The 21,770-nt window shown below is 38.8% G+C and overlaps 1 protein-coding gene across 14 annotated transcripts in view; it reads left to right on the top strand.

Moving 5' to 3' along the window:
* Positions 1–21,770, top strand: part of HDAC9 (histone deacetylase 9) — a 668,907-nt gene that overhangs the window by 443,629 nt on the left and 203,508 nt on the right. For 12 of the 14 annotated variants that reach the window (XM_043509212.1, XM_043509214.1, XM_043509210.1 and 9 more), the window contains one exon: positions 516–3,103. In XM_043509212.1, the coding sequence (XP_043365147.1) occupies positions 516–836 (321 nt within the window). In that variant the 3' untranslated portion in view covers positions 837–3,103. Of the gene's footprint in view, positions 1–515; positions 3,104–21,770 lie in introns of those variants that run through there. The other 2 variants (XM_038391401.2, XM_043509209.1) reach the window with 1 other exon arrangement.

Here is a 21,770-nt window from a genome sequence, read left to right as displayed (position 1 = left end):
TGTTAACTATGTTGCTATATTGTTATTATTAAATTTAATATTACTATAAAATGCTATATTTGTACATAGCATTTTCTAAATTGAAAGACGATAGGATCCTGTTAGTGAGGAGCTTACATTCTTCATTCTGATAAACTTCTGCTGCAAAGTTGCATCTTAAACTAATTTTGCCAGGAAAGGTTTGATTCACTTGTCAATACAAATATAGGTTTCAGAGTAGCAGCCGTGTTAGTCTGTATTCGCAAAAAGAAAAGGAGTACTTGTGGCACCTTAGAGACTAACAAATTTATTAGAGCATAAGCTTTCGTGAGCTACAGCTCACTTCATCGGATGCATTTGGCCAAATGCATCCGATGAAGTGAGCTGTAGCTCACGAAAGCTTATGCTCTAATAAATTTGTTAGTCTCTAAGGTGCCACAAGTACTCCTTTTCTTAATACAAATATAGTAATCCTTAGCCTGTGGCATCTGTGGAGAAATACAGGCAGCAACTTTAAATTTCTCTCTCTCTTTCAGCTGCTCTCTAAATCCATTGAACAGCTAAAGCAGCCTGGCAATCATCTAGAAGAAGCTGAAGAAGAGCTTCATGGAGATCATGCTATGCAGGAAGAAAGAGCTCCCTCTAGTGGAAACAGCATTAGGGATGACAGCTGCAGCGTTTGTGTGGATGACAGAATAGGACAGCATGTGGAGGCTATGAAAGTGAAAGAGGAGCCACAGGACACTGATGACGATAATCAAACCCAGCAAATGGAATCTGGGGAGCAGGCTGCTTTTATGCAACAGGTAATAGGCAAAGATTTAGCTCCAGGATTTGTAATAAAAGTTATTATTTGAACATCAAATGCATTTTTAGGGCTTGAATAAGAGATTGACTGTCTTTTGATTCATGGATCTAGCTAATTTCATTTTAGTGTTCAGAGAATCTAACAAAGGTGGATGCATTTGTGTGCACTCTTAAAACATAGTGACGCTCATTTTAAAGGCCACTTTACTTGCTGCACTCAATTATTCTACAAAAGTCAGTACCTAATACATAGAACATGTTTTCGCTCTAGACTCCATCACATCAGTTAGTTCTAGGGAACTAGAACTCACTGTTGTTTAACTAATTTGTTGAGATCAGTAGTTGCTGGAGTCTGTTTTCAGAACTGATCAATGAAACATTCTCTATTTTTGAATTCTTCTGGTTTCTTGACTTTTTCCTTTCACCTATATGTATATAATGTATCATGCTGTAGTCTTGAACACTGTTAAGAGCAGGTTTGTTTTCTCCATTAGGCAGATATTGGTTGCAATACCAGAGGCCCTAGGTTTGTGTATAGAGTATGATTATGGAGATATTGGGAGTGCAAAGTGGAAGTAAACATACAAGGCAAGGCACTCTTTAAAAGGTTTTTCCTTTTGCACTTCTTAGTGTATTTTTCATTCTTCCCTATTTGATTATGTTGTCTACAAAGGCATGATCAAATGAAGCAGATTCAAATATTAGCAAGGAATGATATGCAACATTGTGTTCCAATCAGATATTAGGGTATATCTGTAATTGTAGAAAAAACAAAGATCATCAGATAGTCAATACTTTTTACATAAAGACTAATCATATAATATTGTATAACCTTTACCATTAGGGTCTCATTGAAGTGCTAAATTAATGACATAGTGTGTAAGACACCAAATGTGGCAAAAGGTCATTTAAATTGGTAAAAAGTATTTTAACAATTGCTAAATGATAAATGCACTTATACAGACTGTACTTTCAGAATGCTGGTGTCCTTTTTTTGCTATAAAATCAGAACAACTCTGAATGCAATAGAAGGCACTGTTTATTTAAGTCAGTACTTTGTCAGGTCCCTGCTGTTCTCCTGCAGAAAAGTGATTCTGTGGGGGTGAACAGGAAATGCCTTATGGAAACAGGAAGTCCAAGTGATTCATGTACTGAGGAATGTAAGGGGGTGGGGGGAAGGAATGGGGGGATGGATAGTGTTTTACTCTGTTTTTAAAGGGCACTCTATGAATTGATTTATTGTCAAAGAAAATAACAAAGCAAGTAGGGAAATTGTTAAGGAAGCTTTCCAGTGAAACATTTCCTTCATATTCCCTTTTGATATGTTTACCTTGTTTTATAGGTTTACTTTTGTTAAGCTAGTTAAAGATTCATTGTATTAAGATCTCTTTAATATGGATAATCCAAAACTGACCTGGAGTCCCTGTCAGTTTTTTTTTCCTATTCAAAATATTTATATTTCTAAAGCTAAGGTATTTTAAGGTGCAGTATCCTGTTTCAAAAGAGATAGCTGTTTTGCCAAATGTAGTTGTTCTAATATATGTTATTAGTATGTGTTGTTTACATTTTGCTCGAATATTGTAAAAGTCCCTTATAAAATGTTGCGACTTCTAAAGATACATTATCCTTTTCCATAAAAAGTCTCCAAACAAATTAAATGACTTAAATAGTTGCTGTAAAAGAAAGGCCTCCTGAAACATTAATATCAGCTTGGATAGGAAAGACTTGTTAATTGACAATTTATGTTTTTTGCTTAAATATACCCCCCGTCCTCCATGCTTAAAAACAAAGGGGAAAATAACATGCACATTCAACATAATGAAGCATATAAAGAGGAAAATATGTATTTTTCCCATTGTGTTTATATTTCATTTCCTACCAAGCCTAATTTTAGCCTCACCAAAAAGGGATAGTCAATCTTTTAAAATACATTTTATTTACAGAGGAACTTGCAAATGAGAAGACTTTTGTACAATATCATTTCAAAGAAGTGTAACAAACAACAAAAGATATTTTTATAGTGTCATTCAGGAAAGTTACCCCAGTAAAGCCAGTGGACTTTAATTCTATTCGAATTTGATAGCCTCTGAATTGAATCAAGAAACTACATGGAACCAGTTAAAAGGAAAACTGGGTTAAATAACCATATTTCTAATTGATAAATGTCTCTTACATTTTAAATCTACTGTATTTATTATAATCTACACCTCTGGAGGTGATCTCTTGTTTTGTGTTGTAAATATATTCTGTTTGTATGTTCCTTTTCTTGCCTTCTGATATAAGTCTATTTCTTTCTCAAATAAAGCTTTTTTTAAAAGATCCCCTTTCATATATCTGGCTTTGTGTAAAGTTGATAATTTTAGTTGGTGCTCTGTTTTTTGTATAACCAAATCTGCTGACTACGCATTGTTGAAAAAATCCATTAAAGCTTTTAGGAGCAAGATTTTTTATTACACTATTTTTACAATGATTACACAAAGTCTATTTTGGTCTGTTATTTGATCCTACATCAGCCATTATAAACTGTAAAACAAATGGAAATAATATCTATGCATGCTCATTTTCCCATTATGGCATTTGTCTTGGACATGTGATCATCAATGGTACCATACAGAACAAATAAAATACAGATAAACCCAAATTTTCTGACCCCTGATTAGCCAATATGTGGGCTATTTGAAAATCATTTCCATTCCTATTTCCAAAACTCATACATAACCTACAATTTGTTGATCTGAAACTGACGAAAGTTTTGGATGTCTCTTGAAACCTTGGTTAAAACAAAGTTTACCTATAAATATAAATCTGGAGAGAGAACTTCAGACTAATTATAGGGTGGTTTTCAACACTGATTCTGAAAAGCACTGTAACCATATGCTTAAGTGCTTTGCTGAATGGTGGGTGATGCTTTCCTGAGTTGGACCCTAACTTTGCTTTAACTTTTACGAAGATATATTGGAATCATATTCCAATATACATAACTACTTTCATTGTTAGGAGTCTCTGAAATTTTGCTACAAAGAATGTGTGAAGAGCAAATAAAGCATCCAGAAAATCAGATATTGAAAAGGTGGCCTGGCAGAATTATTATCCATCTTCTCTAACTCTGCAATGGTTAAGTTCTTAACTCTTTCACTTCCAGTGGTTCTTGCACCAAGTTAAATGGTTTCTAAAATAAATAGATATGAATAAACATGTTTCCATAAATATAGTTTTACATTACAGTTAATTGTATGAGCACTACTTTTCCATGATCTGAGTGATATACTCAAAATACTTACTAGCTAAAGAGAATAATGGTAAAAGGCTTAATTTGAAAAAGTTAAACAGGTTAATTAGCATTAACCATACTGCTGTAACAACTTACCATATTGATCACCTATTTATAAACTAAAGTCTTGAAGTAGATAATACTTCTGACAAAAAATTTTTAAATGAGGCCTGTTATTTTAATAAACATGTCAGAATAGCAGTTTTAAACATTTTCCATCTATAACCCAAGAGCTTATTTTACAGCATTCATTTTCTGAGTGTAGCTAAAAGATTTTTTTATTTGCCATGTTTCCAAGCAAGTTGCAATGAAACAAAAGTTATAATCAAATAAATACCACATGTAATTTTTTTGGGAGGTAAGGTGTCTCTTCTTTGGAACAATAGGTACCTATGCTGTCCTGTATAAAATAAAGCCTGTATATGTAGCAATTTGTGACCAATCACTTCGAAATTAGTAAAAATGCTTCATGTAACTTATGTACTCTGAGAAAACAAACTCTATTCAGCCATACACTGCTGTATACAGTTCTTGTCCCTTTAATATCTGTTCATTGTTTGTTATTAACAAAATAGTATTAAAAGCTGAATCTCTGAGCAGTGAAGTAATAATCTGAGGAGTGCTGACACATCTCTGCCATTCAGAAATTCAGTCATGCATCTTTCTCATTACCATATCATCATCAGGATCGCTAAGATTTACTCTGTGTATCCATCCTGAGCAATCCAGCTGTACCCTGTTTTTATTTCACTGGCATTCTGAGGTAAAATTTTTTTGTGAACATTACTCCCAAAACGCTGGGTTATGAACTCTCCACAATTTGCAGCCAGAATTAGTGAGAAAATTAACTTTGCTGTATTATGTTCTGTCCGAGTAGCAGCCTGGCCTACTTATCCATTTAAAGGATGTTGTTTGCTTGTTATTTATTAGTTTACTTTCTGATTTCCTTATGCAATTCCCATCATCTAGGTGACAGAGCTTTTTCAGTACCTCATTTGCTTGCTGGAGGATCATAGTTTTGAGTATTGTACTGTCCATAGACTGAAGTCCTCCTCAGGCAAAAGAGAAGTTCACCATGAGTAAAATTATCCTCTGTTATTCTGGTATAATCCCGTTGACTGTAACAGGCTTGTATTGGTGATTTGGTTGTGTATTGTCCCTTGTGCCTTTCATCTTCAGTATAATTCAGCCCACCTTGATTTTTAATTTTGCTTTTTATTCTAACTCTGTCAGATCTAAATGCATAGCCAAGGTAGAGTATATCAGTCTGTATTTTTCCCAGTAGCCCTACAGTGTTCTACCGGTGCTGCTCTAGCTTTATGCCATATGTTTATACAGCATATATTTATTTTTAGTCCTGTTTTCTGGCATTTATGGTATACTTCAATTCTTAGGAGCTGCATCTGTTTTCTGTTCTATATCACAAAACTGAATGGTTCTTATATTTCTAAAAACACAGTACAATGCAACGGCCAGTTTATTATCTATGATACAGTAGTGCCTAGAAGCCCAGTCAAGCTCTGAACCCCATTGTGCTGGGTGCTGTACAAATTAATGAGATGCCCTTCTTTAGGAGGGGATGGGAAGAGTGTGGAACCAAGCACCACTTATAATGGCAAACTAGTCATAAATCAGAGCAGGTAGATGTGCCTGTCACAATGATGTGTGCAGACACAGTTAACAATGCTAAGATTTTAAAGTGTTGCTACTGGGCTTCAGAGTCAACACACTAACAACATTCAAAGGAGGGCAGTCCACAACTCATAAGACCAAATGTTCATTTACCCCACAAGGAGTGTGAATAAAGAGCTTTTCACGGAGGCTCTACGAAGGGCTGGGGAATAATCTTCCACAACCAAGTGGCTGGCTTGGAGCATAGCAGCTCTTCACAGGCTCCCAGTCCTAGGCCAGTTGTTTTAACCCATGAATTCACTTCGCACTGAATCTCCTCGTCACTCCCCTTCACAGCCCGCAGCGACACCACCAGAAAGCCCTGCAAGAAAGGTCCCCCTTCAAAGTATCCACTTGCACAGTGTAACCGTACTGGGTTGGGCCCATTTAGAGCCTTCTATGTCTTTTGCAAGGGACAGCATTTTGGCCTTAGAGATGTGGTACTGCCGTTCATGTTCAAAATAATATTGTCACAACAAGAAGGGATGGAGGCCTAATTCTGTTTCTGAATGTATTTAGAATTCTAGAGAAAATGTTGTGTCACCAGAAGACTGTAGGTACAAAACTCCAGCGCATACCAGCTCAACTCAATGCCTTCAGCAATGATGAGATTACTCTTCTTTCTAGGCCAGCTCCTTAAGTCTGTGTCACACAGGATCTAGGAGGTGGGGCGGCTGGCATTACACTAATATTCTGCCCCTTCAGTCCTGGAAGCAGTTCAGCCTCAGGTGCTACTTAGAGCAGCTCAAAGATGCTCTGAATATTGTAAGCTGGTAACGGCCCGTTAGGGCCCATTATGCGTCCAGGGATTGGAGGAGTGTAGGGCATTCCAAGCATGTCTTCAGAACCCCCCTGCACCATGAGGGGAAGCTAGAGCGGGGATGTTTTGGTTACACATCTGACAACACAGTTAGGCCATTGTCAATCTCCTGAAGTGATACAACTTGTGTGCTGCAGTGACTCCCAGTGCTTGTTCTTTTATTCTTTGTTATCATTTAAAATGTGTGTTTTCAGGATGAGATTCCGTCAGACTCTGAGCAAAACTGAAAGAGGAGCTTCCTCACACTGCTCTGCAATAAACCTCAGACCCGACTAGGTGGGGACCTCTTCTAGGGTCTCTTCAGGACTGTTCAGTCCTTAGCTAGTCCCCGCTCTGCTGAGAATGCCTGTAAAGTTGACAGTTAACATTAATTATGCGGCTGAGTTCTTTATTTATCTGGCCACCCATCTTTTAGCAACCAGATTGTGCCAACTCATTTCACAGACACCACCAAACAGCAGCCAGCAGGACCATCTTTTGGATATATCAGGCTTGATCCATGGCTGAAACCGTGATTTAGACATGAAAAACTCCCTATCCCATCCGCAATCCCTCTAAACCTCCTCTTTTTTTCAAGATGGTTATTTTTGGTCTTCTAGCATTTTATCTAACAGTCTCTTATAGTTCTTCTTCTCTCTTATCTGTATAATTTTCTTTTGTCTCAAAATGGAAAATTGCTCAAGTTTTATCTCCTGTGGAGTAGTGTGATGGATTGTCTTATGGATATTTTTAAACGTGCTGAATTCCTGACCATACGCTTATATCTTCAATACAATTTCTAATGTATTTTTGATAGAAGAAAATAACACTAAATATGATCTCTATTCATCACCACCTTGCTCATTCCATTTACATTTCACTTCATCAAGTAGCTCAAATCTATTCATTTCTAGGGAAGAATTTGCATCATATGCCTTTAAGGCAGGGGTGGGCAAATTTTGGCCTGCGGGCCACATCTGGATATTGAAATTGTATGGCAGGCCATGAATGCTCACTAAATTGGGGGTTGGGGTGCAGGAGGGGGTTAGGGCTTCGACTGGGGGTGCAGGCTCTGGGGTAGGACTGGTGATGAGGGGTTGGGGTGCAGGAGGATGCTCTGGGCTGGCACCGAGGGGTTCGGAGGGGGATCAGGGCTGGGGCAGGGGTGCAGGCTCCGGGCGGTGCTTACCTCAAGCAGCTCCCAGAAGCAGTGGCATGTTCTCCCTCCAGCTCTTATGCAGAGGTGTAGCCCCATCCACAGGAGCTGCCCCAGCAGCTCCCATTGGCTGTGGTTGCCAGCTAATGGGAGCTGTGGGAGCAGTGTGTGGAGCCCCCTGGCTGCCCCATGCATAGGAGGTGGAACAGGGACATGCTGCTGCTTCCGGGAGCTGAGCAAAGCCCTGGGATGCGTGGAGCGGGGCAAGCCCCTTGACCCCGGTCCCCAGCTGGAGCTCAAGGGCCATATTAAAATGTCTGAAGGGCCAGATGTGGCCCCCGGGTCATAGTTTGCCCACCCCTGCCTTAAGGCAAGCAATTTGGACTATAACAACTTGCACAAACCCTTTGCTAACAGAAATGTCCTTTGTGCCCCATGAAAGACACTCTAAGTTTTCATTATAGTTTTTTTTAATAGTTCTAGCGATTTTCTTTGCACAGAGAGCCTTGAAAACCAATGCAAACCAAGTATTAGGGTTGGAAGGAAGAGCAGTGGAACACCATTTGTGCAGCAGGAGGGGATGGTGAATACTGCACATGACACAACCACACTCTTTATGTAAAATAAAACTTGTTAAATTTGAGAGATATCCCACAGACTCAACCCTTGGGTGTGTGATGAAGGTGGACTGGAATCAGATTTAAGGGCAGGATAATATTGTTTTGCAGTCTGCCCAAAAGGACTCTGCATCTTGTAACTTTCAGCCCTCTCTGGGACTGCACCAATTGCTGCTCTTGATCTCTCTAGTTATGTGCTCATATGGTCTCCCACCCTTATAGTATTTGAATCCACTTGCATATTTAGAAATAAGGATGTCTATTTTATGCCAACCTTTCAAAGAAATAACTCTGTTAGTTTAGTTATTTCACTTTAGAGAAATGGGGGTTTGCGGGCAGGTACAAGAAAGCTTAGTCAAAAAAATACGTTTTGTATCTTGCTCTCAATGCACTGAGGCCAGTGCTCATTCTCATCTCATCTGGCAGTGAATTCCAGAGTCTAGATGCTGCTCTGAGGAAAGTTCTGTCTCCTGCACTCTCAAACTTCCCACTGTTGACTGGCAGTTTCACTCTTCCAGTGGAACATGGCTGTATAGCAGGTCATTGTCCTCGGGAAAGCACAATTGCTCAGGTAGCTAGGTCCAGTTCACAAAGGACTTTCAGTATCAGAACAAAGAGCTTGAACTGGACTTTTTTCTATGGGATGCCACAGCTATGGCATGATGCATTCATACATCTTGAGTTGCTAAGCAGATAGATTGCTGCATTTTGTTCATACATGGATGGTTTCAGAACATATGATTTCAATCCTAGATTTGAATTGCAATAATCAATCCTAGAGGTCATGGATAGGTGGATCGTTGTAACAAGGTCTGAATCTGATAGGATGAGGTGAAATCTTCTGCCCAGTCACAGATGGAAATAGGTATTTGATTCTTTTTCTTACTTCCTTGGTTATATGGGCATCCAGTGTCACTGGACAAGGCTATGCACCAACTTAGCAGGACAGGTGCCATACAATAGAGGGCCATATTACAGAGGAGGCAAGTTCTTTGAAGCCCTTCTGTCTTCCTGGCCATAGCCCCTCAACTTTTACTGGGTTCAGCTCTAGCCAGCTGCTCTTAGTCCAGGTGCTAATTTCACCTAGGGATTGAGAAATCTGGGTGTCTGTGTTCTTAACATCAGATGTACTTGTAGGGTAGTTGATATCAATGTACTGTTGATACTTCAACCTCTGTTGTCTCACCTACTGCAGCAATATTTTGGTATAGATGTTGAATAATATCGATGAGACTGAACTTTGTAGGACTCTGCAGGGCTCTGGACTCAGTTTGAGAGAAAGGACACAAGCCATTTTGGACTGATTGTATTCAATCTGCAGGACGAATAGGAGTTTTTGTTGATCAACAGCATCAAATGCTTCAGAGGGGTCAAGAAGGAGTATAGCTGTACTTCACATATCTATGCAAGGAGAAGGCCATCCACCAGAACAAGTGTTGGGCCTCACACCTATCTGAGAGGATTCAAAACACTAGCAGATGACAGGTGTGCCTGGAGATATTTTCTTTTGGTAGCTTATCAATCAGCAGGTGTTCACTCCCAAGCTAGCTACCCAGCCCACCGTCAGAGAAGACCCACTCGCCATCCGACCATGCACACCACAGCCAGAGGCCATAGTACAACCCATCTTCCACCACTGCTACAAAGAGAGGTCACAATACAACCGCCTACCACCATTGCTGCTGCTGTGAGGAACAGCTGTCAGGTAGGGAGTCTTCTGGAGGAGCTTTTGGGGGAAATGTGGTGGGTCCAAGAAGTGTTTGGCTAGGGGAATAGGGATGGGTGATTTGGATTGGGAATAGTGTGCTCAGGTTAAAGGATTGATAAGATTTTGAGTGGGAAAACCATAAAGAATATCATGTATCACAGAACAAGGGAGAAAGGTTTTGAGGGAACTTCCTTTTTAAATATTGGCTGCAGTACTAAATTGCACTCTCCTGCAGTTACCTACAGGCGGGAAATAAAACAGCAAGGAAACTCCACAAAATGCTCTTCAAACTGTCCCTTTGGACAATTGTGTGAGGTTCACTGTGAAACTGGCTTAGCGTTCCTCAGAGAAAGCAGCATGAGTTCCTCAGAGTTATGGTGATAAAGAGCATAATAATTACAGGAACATTTGCTATCTAACTGTGAACTTTATCAGAATAAAGAGAACAATCTTATTCCTAAAGCTATTATGCGTTTCCCTCTGCTTCACTGAAGAGCTTCAGCCTAGAAACTTCCCTAGCCCACCCCTTCCTGGCTTCCTGCTATGATTTTAGTGGAACAGTTCATATATCCTCACAAGTCCCCAGATGTAACGGACCCACCACAGTATTCCACAGTGTTCCTTGGGCCTTCTGTCGCCTGGCTGCATGGTCATTGGAAGGCAGGTGCTGTTGCACAAAGGAGACCCTCTCTAGAAGTGTTACAAGCATAGAGCCCTAGTTATTGCTGCTTCACACAGTATTAATTTAAGTCCCAGGTACCTGAGTGGATAATTATGACTTCTGTGGGAAGGTAAACTGAGGACAACAGCACCTGCTGCCATCTCCAAGCCCACCCATAAGTTCTTCAGGAAAATGCTCATGTTGCACTCCCTTAGGAAATTGTGTGTGAAGAAAGGGATGGGACAGAGGAAGATGGCACAGGAGTAGCACCCTCCACCCCTTCTAGCCCGGTCTGCGTCTCCTCTCGTTCAAGTGGATGGCAGGTTTTGTCCCTTTGTACCTTCTGATTTGTAGCACCTCTGCCCCTTCCTCATAACCTCACTGCTTCAATGGGAAGTTCTGGAACAGATAAAGACTGAGGATCCTGGGTTTTACTTACTATACATAATAGTTTAAAAAAAAAACAGCTGTGATGAATAGTTCTCTAAAGTACAATTCTGTGATTTTTTTTGTATTTTTTTTCCTGTTTTCCCAAAAAAAATCTAATAATTTGGACCAGTTCTATAGCTGGTTGAATAAATAAAAACTGATCTTCACTGAATTTTGTCAGGGAGTCAATTCATGAAGCTTGAGAATTTTTGTTTAAAAAAGTTTCAATTCAAAAATTTTCTACCAACTATACTATTTATACCTAGCATGACACCCACATTGATTGTTGCACTTCTATTCTTTGTGACTCCTTCAATGATGTTAGATTTATCATTAAACAAGAATTTTCTTTGTCTAGTAATAGAGATTATAATCAGTAAGCACAGGATTAAAGAAGTAGAAAAAAAACTATCCTCTGTTCTAGTCTCTATACTTGTTATATATAAATCTCAATTTAACAATTTGAGTGCATATTATAATAACCAGAGGCAGAGCCAAGAGTCAACCTCCTGTCATCTCTGTTATACCCGTTATGAAATACAAATTTACACTATTATTTTTCCAGCTGGAAGACTATACCCTGATTTCATTATATCATTATCAATTATTAAGATTAACATGTTAATACAGTGCCCGCCCTGAAATCTAAACCTCTTCAAATATCTGCTGAGACTATGACCAACTGCTACAGAAACACATTTGGGGTAAAAATATTAGCAAAAATACACAATAAATACTTAACCAAAAAGATATTGGGCACATTTTTCTTCTTGTTTCATTAAAATTATTTTAAAAGACAGGTCTTGATGTGCCAAGTAGGATTTTCCCAGATTTTTAATCCTCTTTATGTTAAAACGAGTTTATAATTTGGAGAATATCATATATGGGAAATGGTTTACCTGTCATTAGTCATCTCCTAGAAATCTCAGTGACTGGACATTTAAAGCACAGTGACAATCATTCATTAATAGTTCCTTCCATTCCCGTTTTCAGTCTTGGCCCTGTGGTGCAAAAAACTGTACCAGTGATCTAATCTGACATCCTCATCTATTTAAAAGCTACTCCTAGATATTAGTTCCAAACTAGCATTCTAGATGGTGCTAATAACAGTGCCAACCAAAAACAAGAGTGACAAATTCCACCCAAGTGAATTCATCTGGATATATGAAGGTGTAGATAAATGTGCTGTATCCTTCAGACACGTTGTCACAAAATACAAAATTTAAGTTCACATCATTACTAAAAAGTATGAAAAGGGATTTATCTTTCAGTTCTGAAGTATTTGTTGAGCTCTGGATTAGGATAAAATGCTGTCAAAAATGTGTTAGCACCTTGATTTCAGGCAATACCTGAAATTTCCCTTGACTTCAGTGTGGAGATTTTTTTTTCTTTAACCTGTTTTCAGCTTGTCTTAATGAACATTCCTGAGTTTTCACATACTCTTAGCAGTTTGAGCTGCACTTTTAAAAATAAATAACTGACTTAACATTTGAGGACAATGACCAAAGACAGGGAGCTTGCAGAACATGCTGCTATTCTCACTTTAGCATTATTTTTGTGGGCACCGTGCACTTCTAAAATAGTTACGCTTTCCCCCCAACCGTTGTTATATAAAAGATTTACTGTTACAGTTTGTGTGTGGCCAGGCAATGGCATATGGAAAACATGTTTCCTGCTATTTAATTTAATTACTCCAATCACGTGCCAGCCTCGGGCATGTCATTCTGGACCTCTGAGGCTCTTTGTCTGTCAAAGAGATGGACAATATCTTGGCTTTGTTTAGCTGTTCTGGAGGCTGCAGATAAAACCACTGAAATACTGACTGTTTGTTTAACCAAAACTTTGCATTTTTACCATTTGGCTTTGATTTTTTGTTTTACAAAAAAAAAAAAAAAAAGACATTTTGGCCTTGGTGAGCTGAAAAGGAAATAGTAAGGATATGAAGAAGAACTGTCACTTTTGGAGGTTTAATATACAAAAAAAAAATACTCTAGCTTCCTGGTCAGAAATAAGCTTTGTTAGCAGAAACTTAAAGCGTGTATCATTGTGTTATTTCAGACTTGGCTGTTAGGACTTTTCCAGCTGCCCTACACTATGTATAACTGTTCCATCATAACGCATTTAGTTCTTGTCTGACATGTTTTGGTGGGTGCAGGTTTCAGTTTTTCTTTTTAAAAGATGAAATTAGAAAAGCAAAACTAAGCGTGACTGCATTGCAAGTCATCACACAAGTAGCCTGATAAGGGCTAACTTCATAAAACGCCTTTAGTAATTCAGAAGTTATATGAAATATATGTAACAAACTTTAACAGAAATCTGTGTGGTAAATCCTAGAATTTGGTAAAACGACATTTACGGTGCTGAACATTATAAGCCCCAATTCAGGAAAGCACTTAAGAGTGCTTAACTTTAAGCATGTGCTTAAGTTCTATTGGTTTCAGTAGGATCTGAACACAGACTTCAGTGCTATCCTGAATGGGTGCTTTCTTGAATTAAGGCCACAGATGGTAAATGCTATTAAGTAATATTTAAGACCGGAAAACCACTTGTAATACATACTTGAGCCTTTTGGGGCTATATCTTTCATGACAGAGAATAAAGAAAGAAAACTTTCATAGTGTCAGTTCCACGAAGCATCTTTAATCAAGGTGAATTCCTTGATTTAAGAAACTACTATATGTGGAAAGCCTTTTTATTTTACATTTTTTCAGAACTGAACAAGTTAAGTGTGATTGTGGACAATAGTTAATAGCTTTGTAGTCAGTTTAAGTTACAGACTTCACTTTCATGTATATTTGAGTATGGTACTGCACCTATATCCTAGCATATTCAGGTGGAATTTGTTTACAAATTAAATCAAACTGGTTTCTCCAAAGTCACAAAATAAAGTAATTCCCAGAGTAATGTGTCAGTAGCTCATCTGAATCAGAGCTCTGGATCTACTTGGCTCTCAGGTTTTGAGAACCACAAGCTGACACCACTTATTTAATAATATTAAATAAATTAAACACCACAATATTAACAGGTTTTTCTCTTTGTTTTCCATTTACCTAGAAACACACATTGATATGCTGTGAAACCATGTCATTGCAAAATCGATTATAGAGGTACTATGCTGATAACTGTACATAGTTGTGTGCATATACCTAGACATTGATCTAGTGACTGTGTGTGGGTGAGAGTGTGCAAGCAGACAGGAGTCCTATATAAAACAAAATAATATGTGATTGTAATCTGCATGACTGTGTTGTGATGTACTGATGTGGAGCTTGAGCTTGATTCAGTAAAATGAAACCAATGAAGTGATTCAAGAAGAGAGGTGATGCAACTGGAGCTTGGGGAGGGAGACAGCAGAGACGATTGCTTTTGCTGCGTCATATTGTAAAGAATAGGTGGTGGGAAAGAGGAGAGGCAGAGAGGCCAGGCAGGAAAAGCTTACATTAATCAAGTCAAGAGTTGACATATCTGAGCAATAGGTCAAAAATGTGGTTGTGCTGTCAGGCATATCCGGGGAGTCCCTGCTGTGTTTTGTTTTTTGTTTTTGTTTTTAAACTGGAAACAAGGGACCTTCCTGGGGACATGTGGGCATAATAAACAAGTGACAGATATTCAGGGACTGATTTTCAAAACTCTTGCAATTCCAGATCATTTGAAAATAAAGTGCCTACATTTGCAGGCACAAGTACCATAATGGCATATGCAAGTCAGGCACTTGCACGATGGTTTGCCTCTGCAATTGTGGTAACTGTATAAACAGGTATGGAATCGTCTTTGCGTACATCTTTGCACATGGTCTTATAGGCCTGACTTTTTAAAAATCTGGCCATCAGTGTATTAAACTGTTTTCACATTCAATATTTAACCTATTTAGAAATTAAAATATATGTTTACTTGTATTTAACGGTCTGTGTGATATGCCAGTCTTTAAAAATGATCTCTAATCCATCTACTAGCTAGCCTGATTTTTCATGCTAAAAGCAAGTTAAATAATTCTTTTTGATTTAGTAATCTGAACTAGACGTATTTCATGTTAAATACCAGACTGTTATGCAGTCACACCCTGTTTCAAGTCCTGGCCCTCCATTATGTGGTAATACTGGTTATGTAAATCCCCCGTTGTTGCTCAAATCAGTGTCCCACCAATCAATTTATTCCGAGTATCATGGCTTGCTGCAGAAAGGGATTTGCATAGAAGCAATCCTCCACTTAAACTGCCTCTCTTGCTTTTCATTCTAGCGTAACCTACTGTTTCAGCTTTGCCTGTACCCCTCTAATGGCTGGGCAACCGAAGAGGAGACTGTGCTATTTCGGCAAGCTAACAGAGACACTCCTGTAGGTTAGGTGGTAGAGACCTCTGCTTTTACTGCTGATGGTTTAAGGTTCATTCCCCCCTGAAAACCTATGCTAGTGGCTCCTTAGACTAATTTGCAAAAAGTACTGTAAACCTAAAAATATAAAAATAAATAGTAGCTTTTGTGTTGGACAACAGGTGGTCTTTCTCCCTCTTCCTGCCTGTTCATCACAGACCAATTGCCTCATAATCTCTCCTACCTAACAGCTCTAAATCAAAAGGTCTGAGACTCCAAAGTGGGTGTTTTAGGGATGTGAAGCACCTTGTAAGTTATTGGAATACTTCCCTCCCCATCAGTCTTTAGAGGCACTGGGCACGTTCAGCACTTTCCTAAAATCCACTAGTTCCTACTAGTGCCTATTAGGAAGGAGCCATGGATTCCACCTCTGGCAAGGAGGAGAAGTTGGTTGGCTGTATGAATACTATGAACCTTAGTGATGGTACTTTCACTCACCTAGAGAATTGCTCCATAGCTGTAGGGAGAATCTCACAAATTTAATCAGTTCTGCACCATGGAGCCACTACATTCGCTACATGACTCAAAAGCAGTAAATAACACATTACCACATTCATGCTATTGCCAGACAGATATGCCTTAAAGAGACACATGCTAAAGTCCTTAACTTGCTGGACAACCTTAGAACACCATCGTTCATTAATTGCACCAATTCTGCTTCTTTAGTTCTATCAGTTGGTGATATCATGTATTTGCTGTAGTTCTGATGAAGGATTGGGAATACTTATTCATAGGCTGAATTCATTCCATACAGGGCTTAATTCTGCTACACCAGTGTAAGTCCACAGTTGTTACCTTGCACACCAGTGTGACAGCAGAATTTGGCCCATACAGGATCGGCTTCAACTGTCTGTTTACTTCAGTATTTATTTAAGTAGTCCTGGGTGGATGGCGAGGTGATTTTGTCACAACTTTGGGCTAGATGTTTGAGCTATAAATTTTAAGCACAGATAATCTATTACTTTTGAAACTGACATTATCCACATTTTGGGCCTCGTGGTTTTGTTGCTGTTTGTGAACATTCTCACAAATGGATGTTATTTTTTAAAACACTAGCATGTTGAGGAATGGCGGTATGAAGGCCCATTTTTGTATATGAACAAGAGCATCCTACCCGTATAAGGGTATTTATTCTTTACTCTATGTTATTCTGTTTCAAAAGTTCCAGCCGTCTAAGCAGAGAAAAGAATCAATATCAGGTGATTTTACACGGACAATTATATGCCAAAGAACAATAAACGAGCCACTAGTTCTGAAATTTTATTAAAAGTTCTCTCTAATATTTAGTCTAAACAAATGTAATTTGTTTTCAGAATTTAGTTTCTTCTGTAAAATTTTTTTATTGAGTGTTTTGCTTTAAGCATAATGGCTGCGAGGGTTGCTTTTCTTTCTTTGAGTTCGGACAGTTTTTATTTTTTAAATGCAATATGATTGAATGTCTCTTTGAAGATTGTTTATGGAGAGCAAACAGATCTCCACCCTGTTTGTGGCTCACCACAGCCTCGCGGAAGGTTAGCTGGAGAACACTAAAACAAAATGGTCATGGGAAGCTGCACATTTTCAGACTTGGAATCTGTTGCTGTGTATTTTCTGTGAAAATGTCCTCTGAGTGTGTTTGTGCATGTAGTACATATAATCGGGACAAAGTCCATGCTCATTTATACTGTGTCTGCACACAGGGTGAGGTTTTGTGCAGCAACTGATAGCCCAAGGGGAAGGAGGCTATGTCTAAGATAGCTTTAAACCACCTTAGTATCCTCTCAATTCTGCCCTGCTGTGGGTGCCCAATGTAACCTATGTTATGTAGCTCAAGCCAAACTGCCTATACGGATAGCACCACATCTAATCACTGTAGTGAAGTCTTTCATAAGCCTGATCCCTTCCACTCTTGGCCCATCCCCTGTAGCCAATAGCACCATTGGCTTGTGGAGTAGGCATTTTAAGACTTGCTGGCTCTTTTACTCAGTTCCTTGTACTGAAGGAGTTCTCTTTTGACTGGATCTGGGACCATAGTTAGAGGAAATATTCCTCCCAGAAGAACTTGCTAAATTAAGTGAAGTTACTCCAATTTTCCCCCACTGTACTAGACATGAGAGCAGAACTTAAGTCACTCAGTATAATAGGTTTCAGAGTGGTAGCCGTGTTAGTCTGTATCAGCAAAAACAATGAGAACTCTTTGTGACACTTTAGAGACTAACAAATTTATTTAGGCATAAGCTTTCATGGGCTAGAACCCACTTCATCAGATGCATGGAGTGGAAAATACAGTAGCAGGTATAAATACACAGCACATAAACAGATGGAAGTTGCCTTACCATGTAGGAGGTCAGTCTAACAAGACAATTCAATAAACAGGAGGATACCAAGGGAGGAAAAATTACTTTTGAAGTGGTAATGAGAGTGGCCCATTTCAAATAGTTGACAAGAAGGTGTGAGTAACAGGAGGGAGAAATTAGTATGGGGAAAATTAGGTTTTGTAATGACCCAACCACTCCCAGTCTTTATTCAGGCCTAATTTAATGGTGTCCAGTTTGCAAATTAATTCCAATTCTGCAGTTTCACGTTGGAGTCTGTTTTTGAAGTTTTTTTGTTGAAGAATTGCCACTTTTAGGTCTGTTATTGAGGAGGCAACAACCCAGGAACCAAACCCTGCAACAAACCCCGGTGCCAACTTTGTCCACATACCTATTCAAGGGACACCATCATAGGACGCAACCACATCAGCCACACCATCAGGGGCTCGTTCACCTGCACATCTACCAATGTGATATATGCCATCATGTACATTTGCCAAACCAGACAGTCTCTACGCAAAAGAATAAATGGACACAAATCTTACATCAGGAATTTAACATTAAAAAGCCAGTAGGAGAACACTTCAATCTTCCTGGTCATTCAATAACAGACGTAAAAGTGGGAGTGATTGGGTCATTACAAAACCTAATTTCCCCCATACTAATTTCCCCTTACTGTTACTCACACCTTCTTGTCAACTGTTTGAAATGAGCCACTCATGACCACTTCAAAAGTAATTTTTCCTCCCTTGGTATCCTACTGTTAATTGAATTGTCTTGTTAGACTGACCTCCTACTTGGTAAGGCAACTCCCATCTGTTCATGTGCTGTGTATTTATACCTGCTACTATATTTTCCACTCCATGCATCTGATGAAGTGTGTTCTAACCCACGAAAGTTTATGCCCAAATAAATTTCTTAGTCTCTAAGGTGTCACAAGGACTCCTCGTTGTTTTTTTTAGTACAATAGCTCACTTGGAAGAAGACTCGGTGAAAAATAAATACACTGCACTGAAGATGAAAACAAAGCATTTGTAACCATAAACATATTAGAGGATTAAGGAAACTTTCCACATATACAGTAGTTACCATTTACAAGTTGGCTTTTACCAAGAATTATGAAGCATTGCAAGGGACAACTGTGGTAATGATCAGGAAATACTCATTTTAATTGTTTTTCTGTAGCTATGGTCTTCCACCTATGTTCCATTCATGATTTTCATCTTCTTTTGTTCCTAAGTACGCCTCTGTAAAGCAGTTGCATATTCCATTCACAACTTTCAGTTATCCTCAATGGGATACATAAAGTCAATGATCTTTGGATCAGGCCCTGAATGGGCAACTAACTTTCTCCAAAATTATCAGCAATCTAGCCATTCAGAATAATTAGTATAGAGTTTCTTACCACAAGCACTGTATCTGAACCAGTGTTAGTATTTTGAGCTTCTGCCACTGATACTGGAATGGCCATCATTTTGACAGGTCCTTCCCACTGCAACCTCTGTGACTCAAACCCTTGTTTAGTGCAACATGCCAAGTTCTGTTACAAGTTGTAGAATGCATATGTGAGTGGGAGATAGGCACTGATGGTAAACTGAGCTTCAGATCTGAGGTGGACCCAAAGTTTATCAGTGAAGTAGGGAAGGAAGGAGTTTGCTGTCTGATGATAAAGATGCCAAGGAACTTTCTGAGTAGTACAGCTTAATTGCCTAACTTTTCAGGAAATCATACTTGAGGAGATAGTCTCTTTCCTGCCATTTTTTCCCTCCAGTATGACAAAGAATTCAGTTTACACCAATCTGGGGAAACAGGTTCTAATCTAGACCAAATTCAACTCTGGGATGATTAAATACATTCAACGGAAGTCTGCTCTGAATGTGACCTGAATTTGGTTCAGAGTTTAACAAATCTGTATCTCACCTATGGCAGTGACACTGTTCTTTCCTAAAGCAGAAACTTGTACCATGGTTGCTGGTAGCATACGGATGATAAGCTATGTCACTGAGGTCAACAATAATTGCAACAGAGGAGGAGAGAGATCATAGAGGAAAAATTACTGTCAAAAGAAAGGGGCCTGAGTGGAAAGCATAAGCAAATTTCACAATAAAAGGAATGTAGCAGTAGACCCCACAAAGTATAGTTTGAAATTTTCTGGAGAACAGCATTCGAAGCATTTTGGGAAAGAGAAAAAACTATATGAGACAAACCCTGTGAAATGTTACACCTTCAATACAATCCCTTCCTAGCAGCTGATCATTTTACTAAAATCATTATAATAACTAGTTTTACACAGTTGAGGTAGCAAAGATGAAAGATTTATAGTTTGCACTGGATGTAATGGTATGAGAAGAATTGGTTGCCAAATGGGGCTGTGCTTTGAATAGGGCGCCTTTGGTTTGGTTGGTGTGTTTGTTCTGTGGCTAGAGTTCACTAAAAGAAGTCTTTTGATGTGATGGCCAACAATAACTATTTGGGGAGGGGGAGAAATCCAAATCCTCCGTGTTTTAGAGAAAGAACAGAATGAAATACTTGGGTATGTAGAAAAAAATAGGACAACAGATTCCATGATGGTGTGAAGTAGATCAATTCATAGGGTGCTTATGTGATTTGTCACCTTAAAAAAAAGATTTATTGACATCAAATCATGCTAGTTAAAAGAACTAACTGGACCTTTTTTGAAGACAAGGCTGCTTGAGAAGAGGGGAGTTTGGAACAGAGTCCTGAGCTTTAGAAACAACACTGCTGGTTTGGCTTAGTTTCCAATATTGTTGCCTACTTTTAAATCCTTTCAGCAGGACCTCACTCCATTCTGATGACCAGTGAGAATTCCTGTGGAGTAGATTAACCCAACATTTCTCCAACTTGCTAATCTGGTTTCAAAGTGAATTTTTAGCATTAGAATATAAACAGAAGCAAAACTTTTAATATAATCATGAATCTAGGCTGCAATTCCACATATTATAGCTTTAAATGTACCTTGAACTCTACAGCATAACTGAAATAAAACTTACAGTTCTTAGAAAGACCTGACATTTCTGCTGTAACCTAGAGCTGTATCTTTGAACTTTAACTGTGACTCTTGACTTGCCTGTGAGAATGGAGTTATCCATGTAACATCTTATCCTGTAAATCATTTGCTTAATGGACTCCCCCATTTAAGCTCTTTTTTTATTGCTGGGGATGAGTCTTCAGAAAGAATGTGTCTGTATTCCCTCTCTCTCGCTTGGCATTCTCTCTACTTCTTTGACACTCCTTCTGACATTGAGAAACACCTTTGCACATCATATCTAGCTTGAATTCTTGCAAAGCATAGATGATTCAAAGACTCTGGTTGAAAGTCTAGGCATCACTTTGCATGTCTTTTTAGGTATCAGAGACAGACAAGTCAAAAGTTTATTGCTATTTAGTGTTGAATTAATGAGATCAAATGATTCTGTAGCTGTCCTTTATTTTCACTTGATTTCACCAACAAGAGATATCAAGTGCCTGCTCCGATTCAAAAGTTTAAAGCAAACAAGAAATAGGTTTTTGTAAACATTTGTGGCACATGGGGTGAATGTTTAGTACAATTGCATCAGGTTTAATCCACATAATCCCCACTAGGGGACATGGCAACAGGACACTTCAAGTTATTGGTACTACATGATCGGCCCATGGGAGCAAAACAGTAAAAGTTGTCTGGACAATGCTAGTACACTAATTGTAGTAAGGAAGGTGGCTAAGTTAGGTATTTTTTACATGGTGTAGTGGTTTAAACAAGTTTAGTTTGTTAGCCATTTCCACATGTACAAACCTCCGTACAGTCATTTTATGGTTAAGGTAAAAACCACTAATGTGTTTTAGTCACCTATTAGCGATATGCCTATATGCCTGTATGTATGTGGGTCACTTCCTAGAGGGCCCAGAATATAATGCAAATGTTCTTTGCCATGCAATGAAAACACATGTGTATTTACTTAATACTTCCATGTGCATCAGCTCTGTTTTATGGGTGAATAAGGCTCATATAAT

Source organism: Dermochelys coriacea, chromosome 2, assembly GCF_009764565.3.
Source record: "Dermochelys coriacea isolate rDerCor1 chromosome 2, rDerCor1.pri.v4, whole genome shotgun sequence".
Lineage (NCBI taxonomy): Eukaryota > Metazoa > Chordata > Testudines > Dermochelyidae > Dermochelys > Dermochelys coriacea.
Note: the sequence above shows the minus strand (reverse complement) of the source record. Positions and strands in the feature narration are given on the sequence as shown.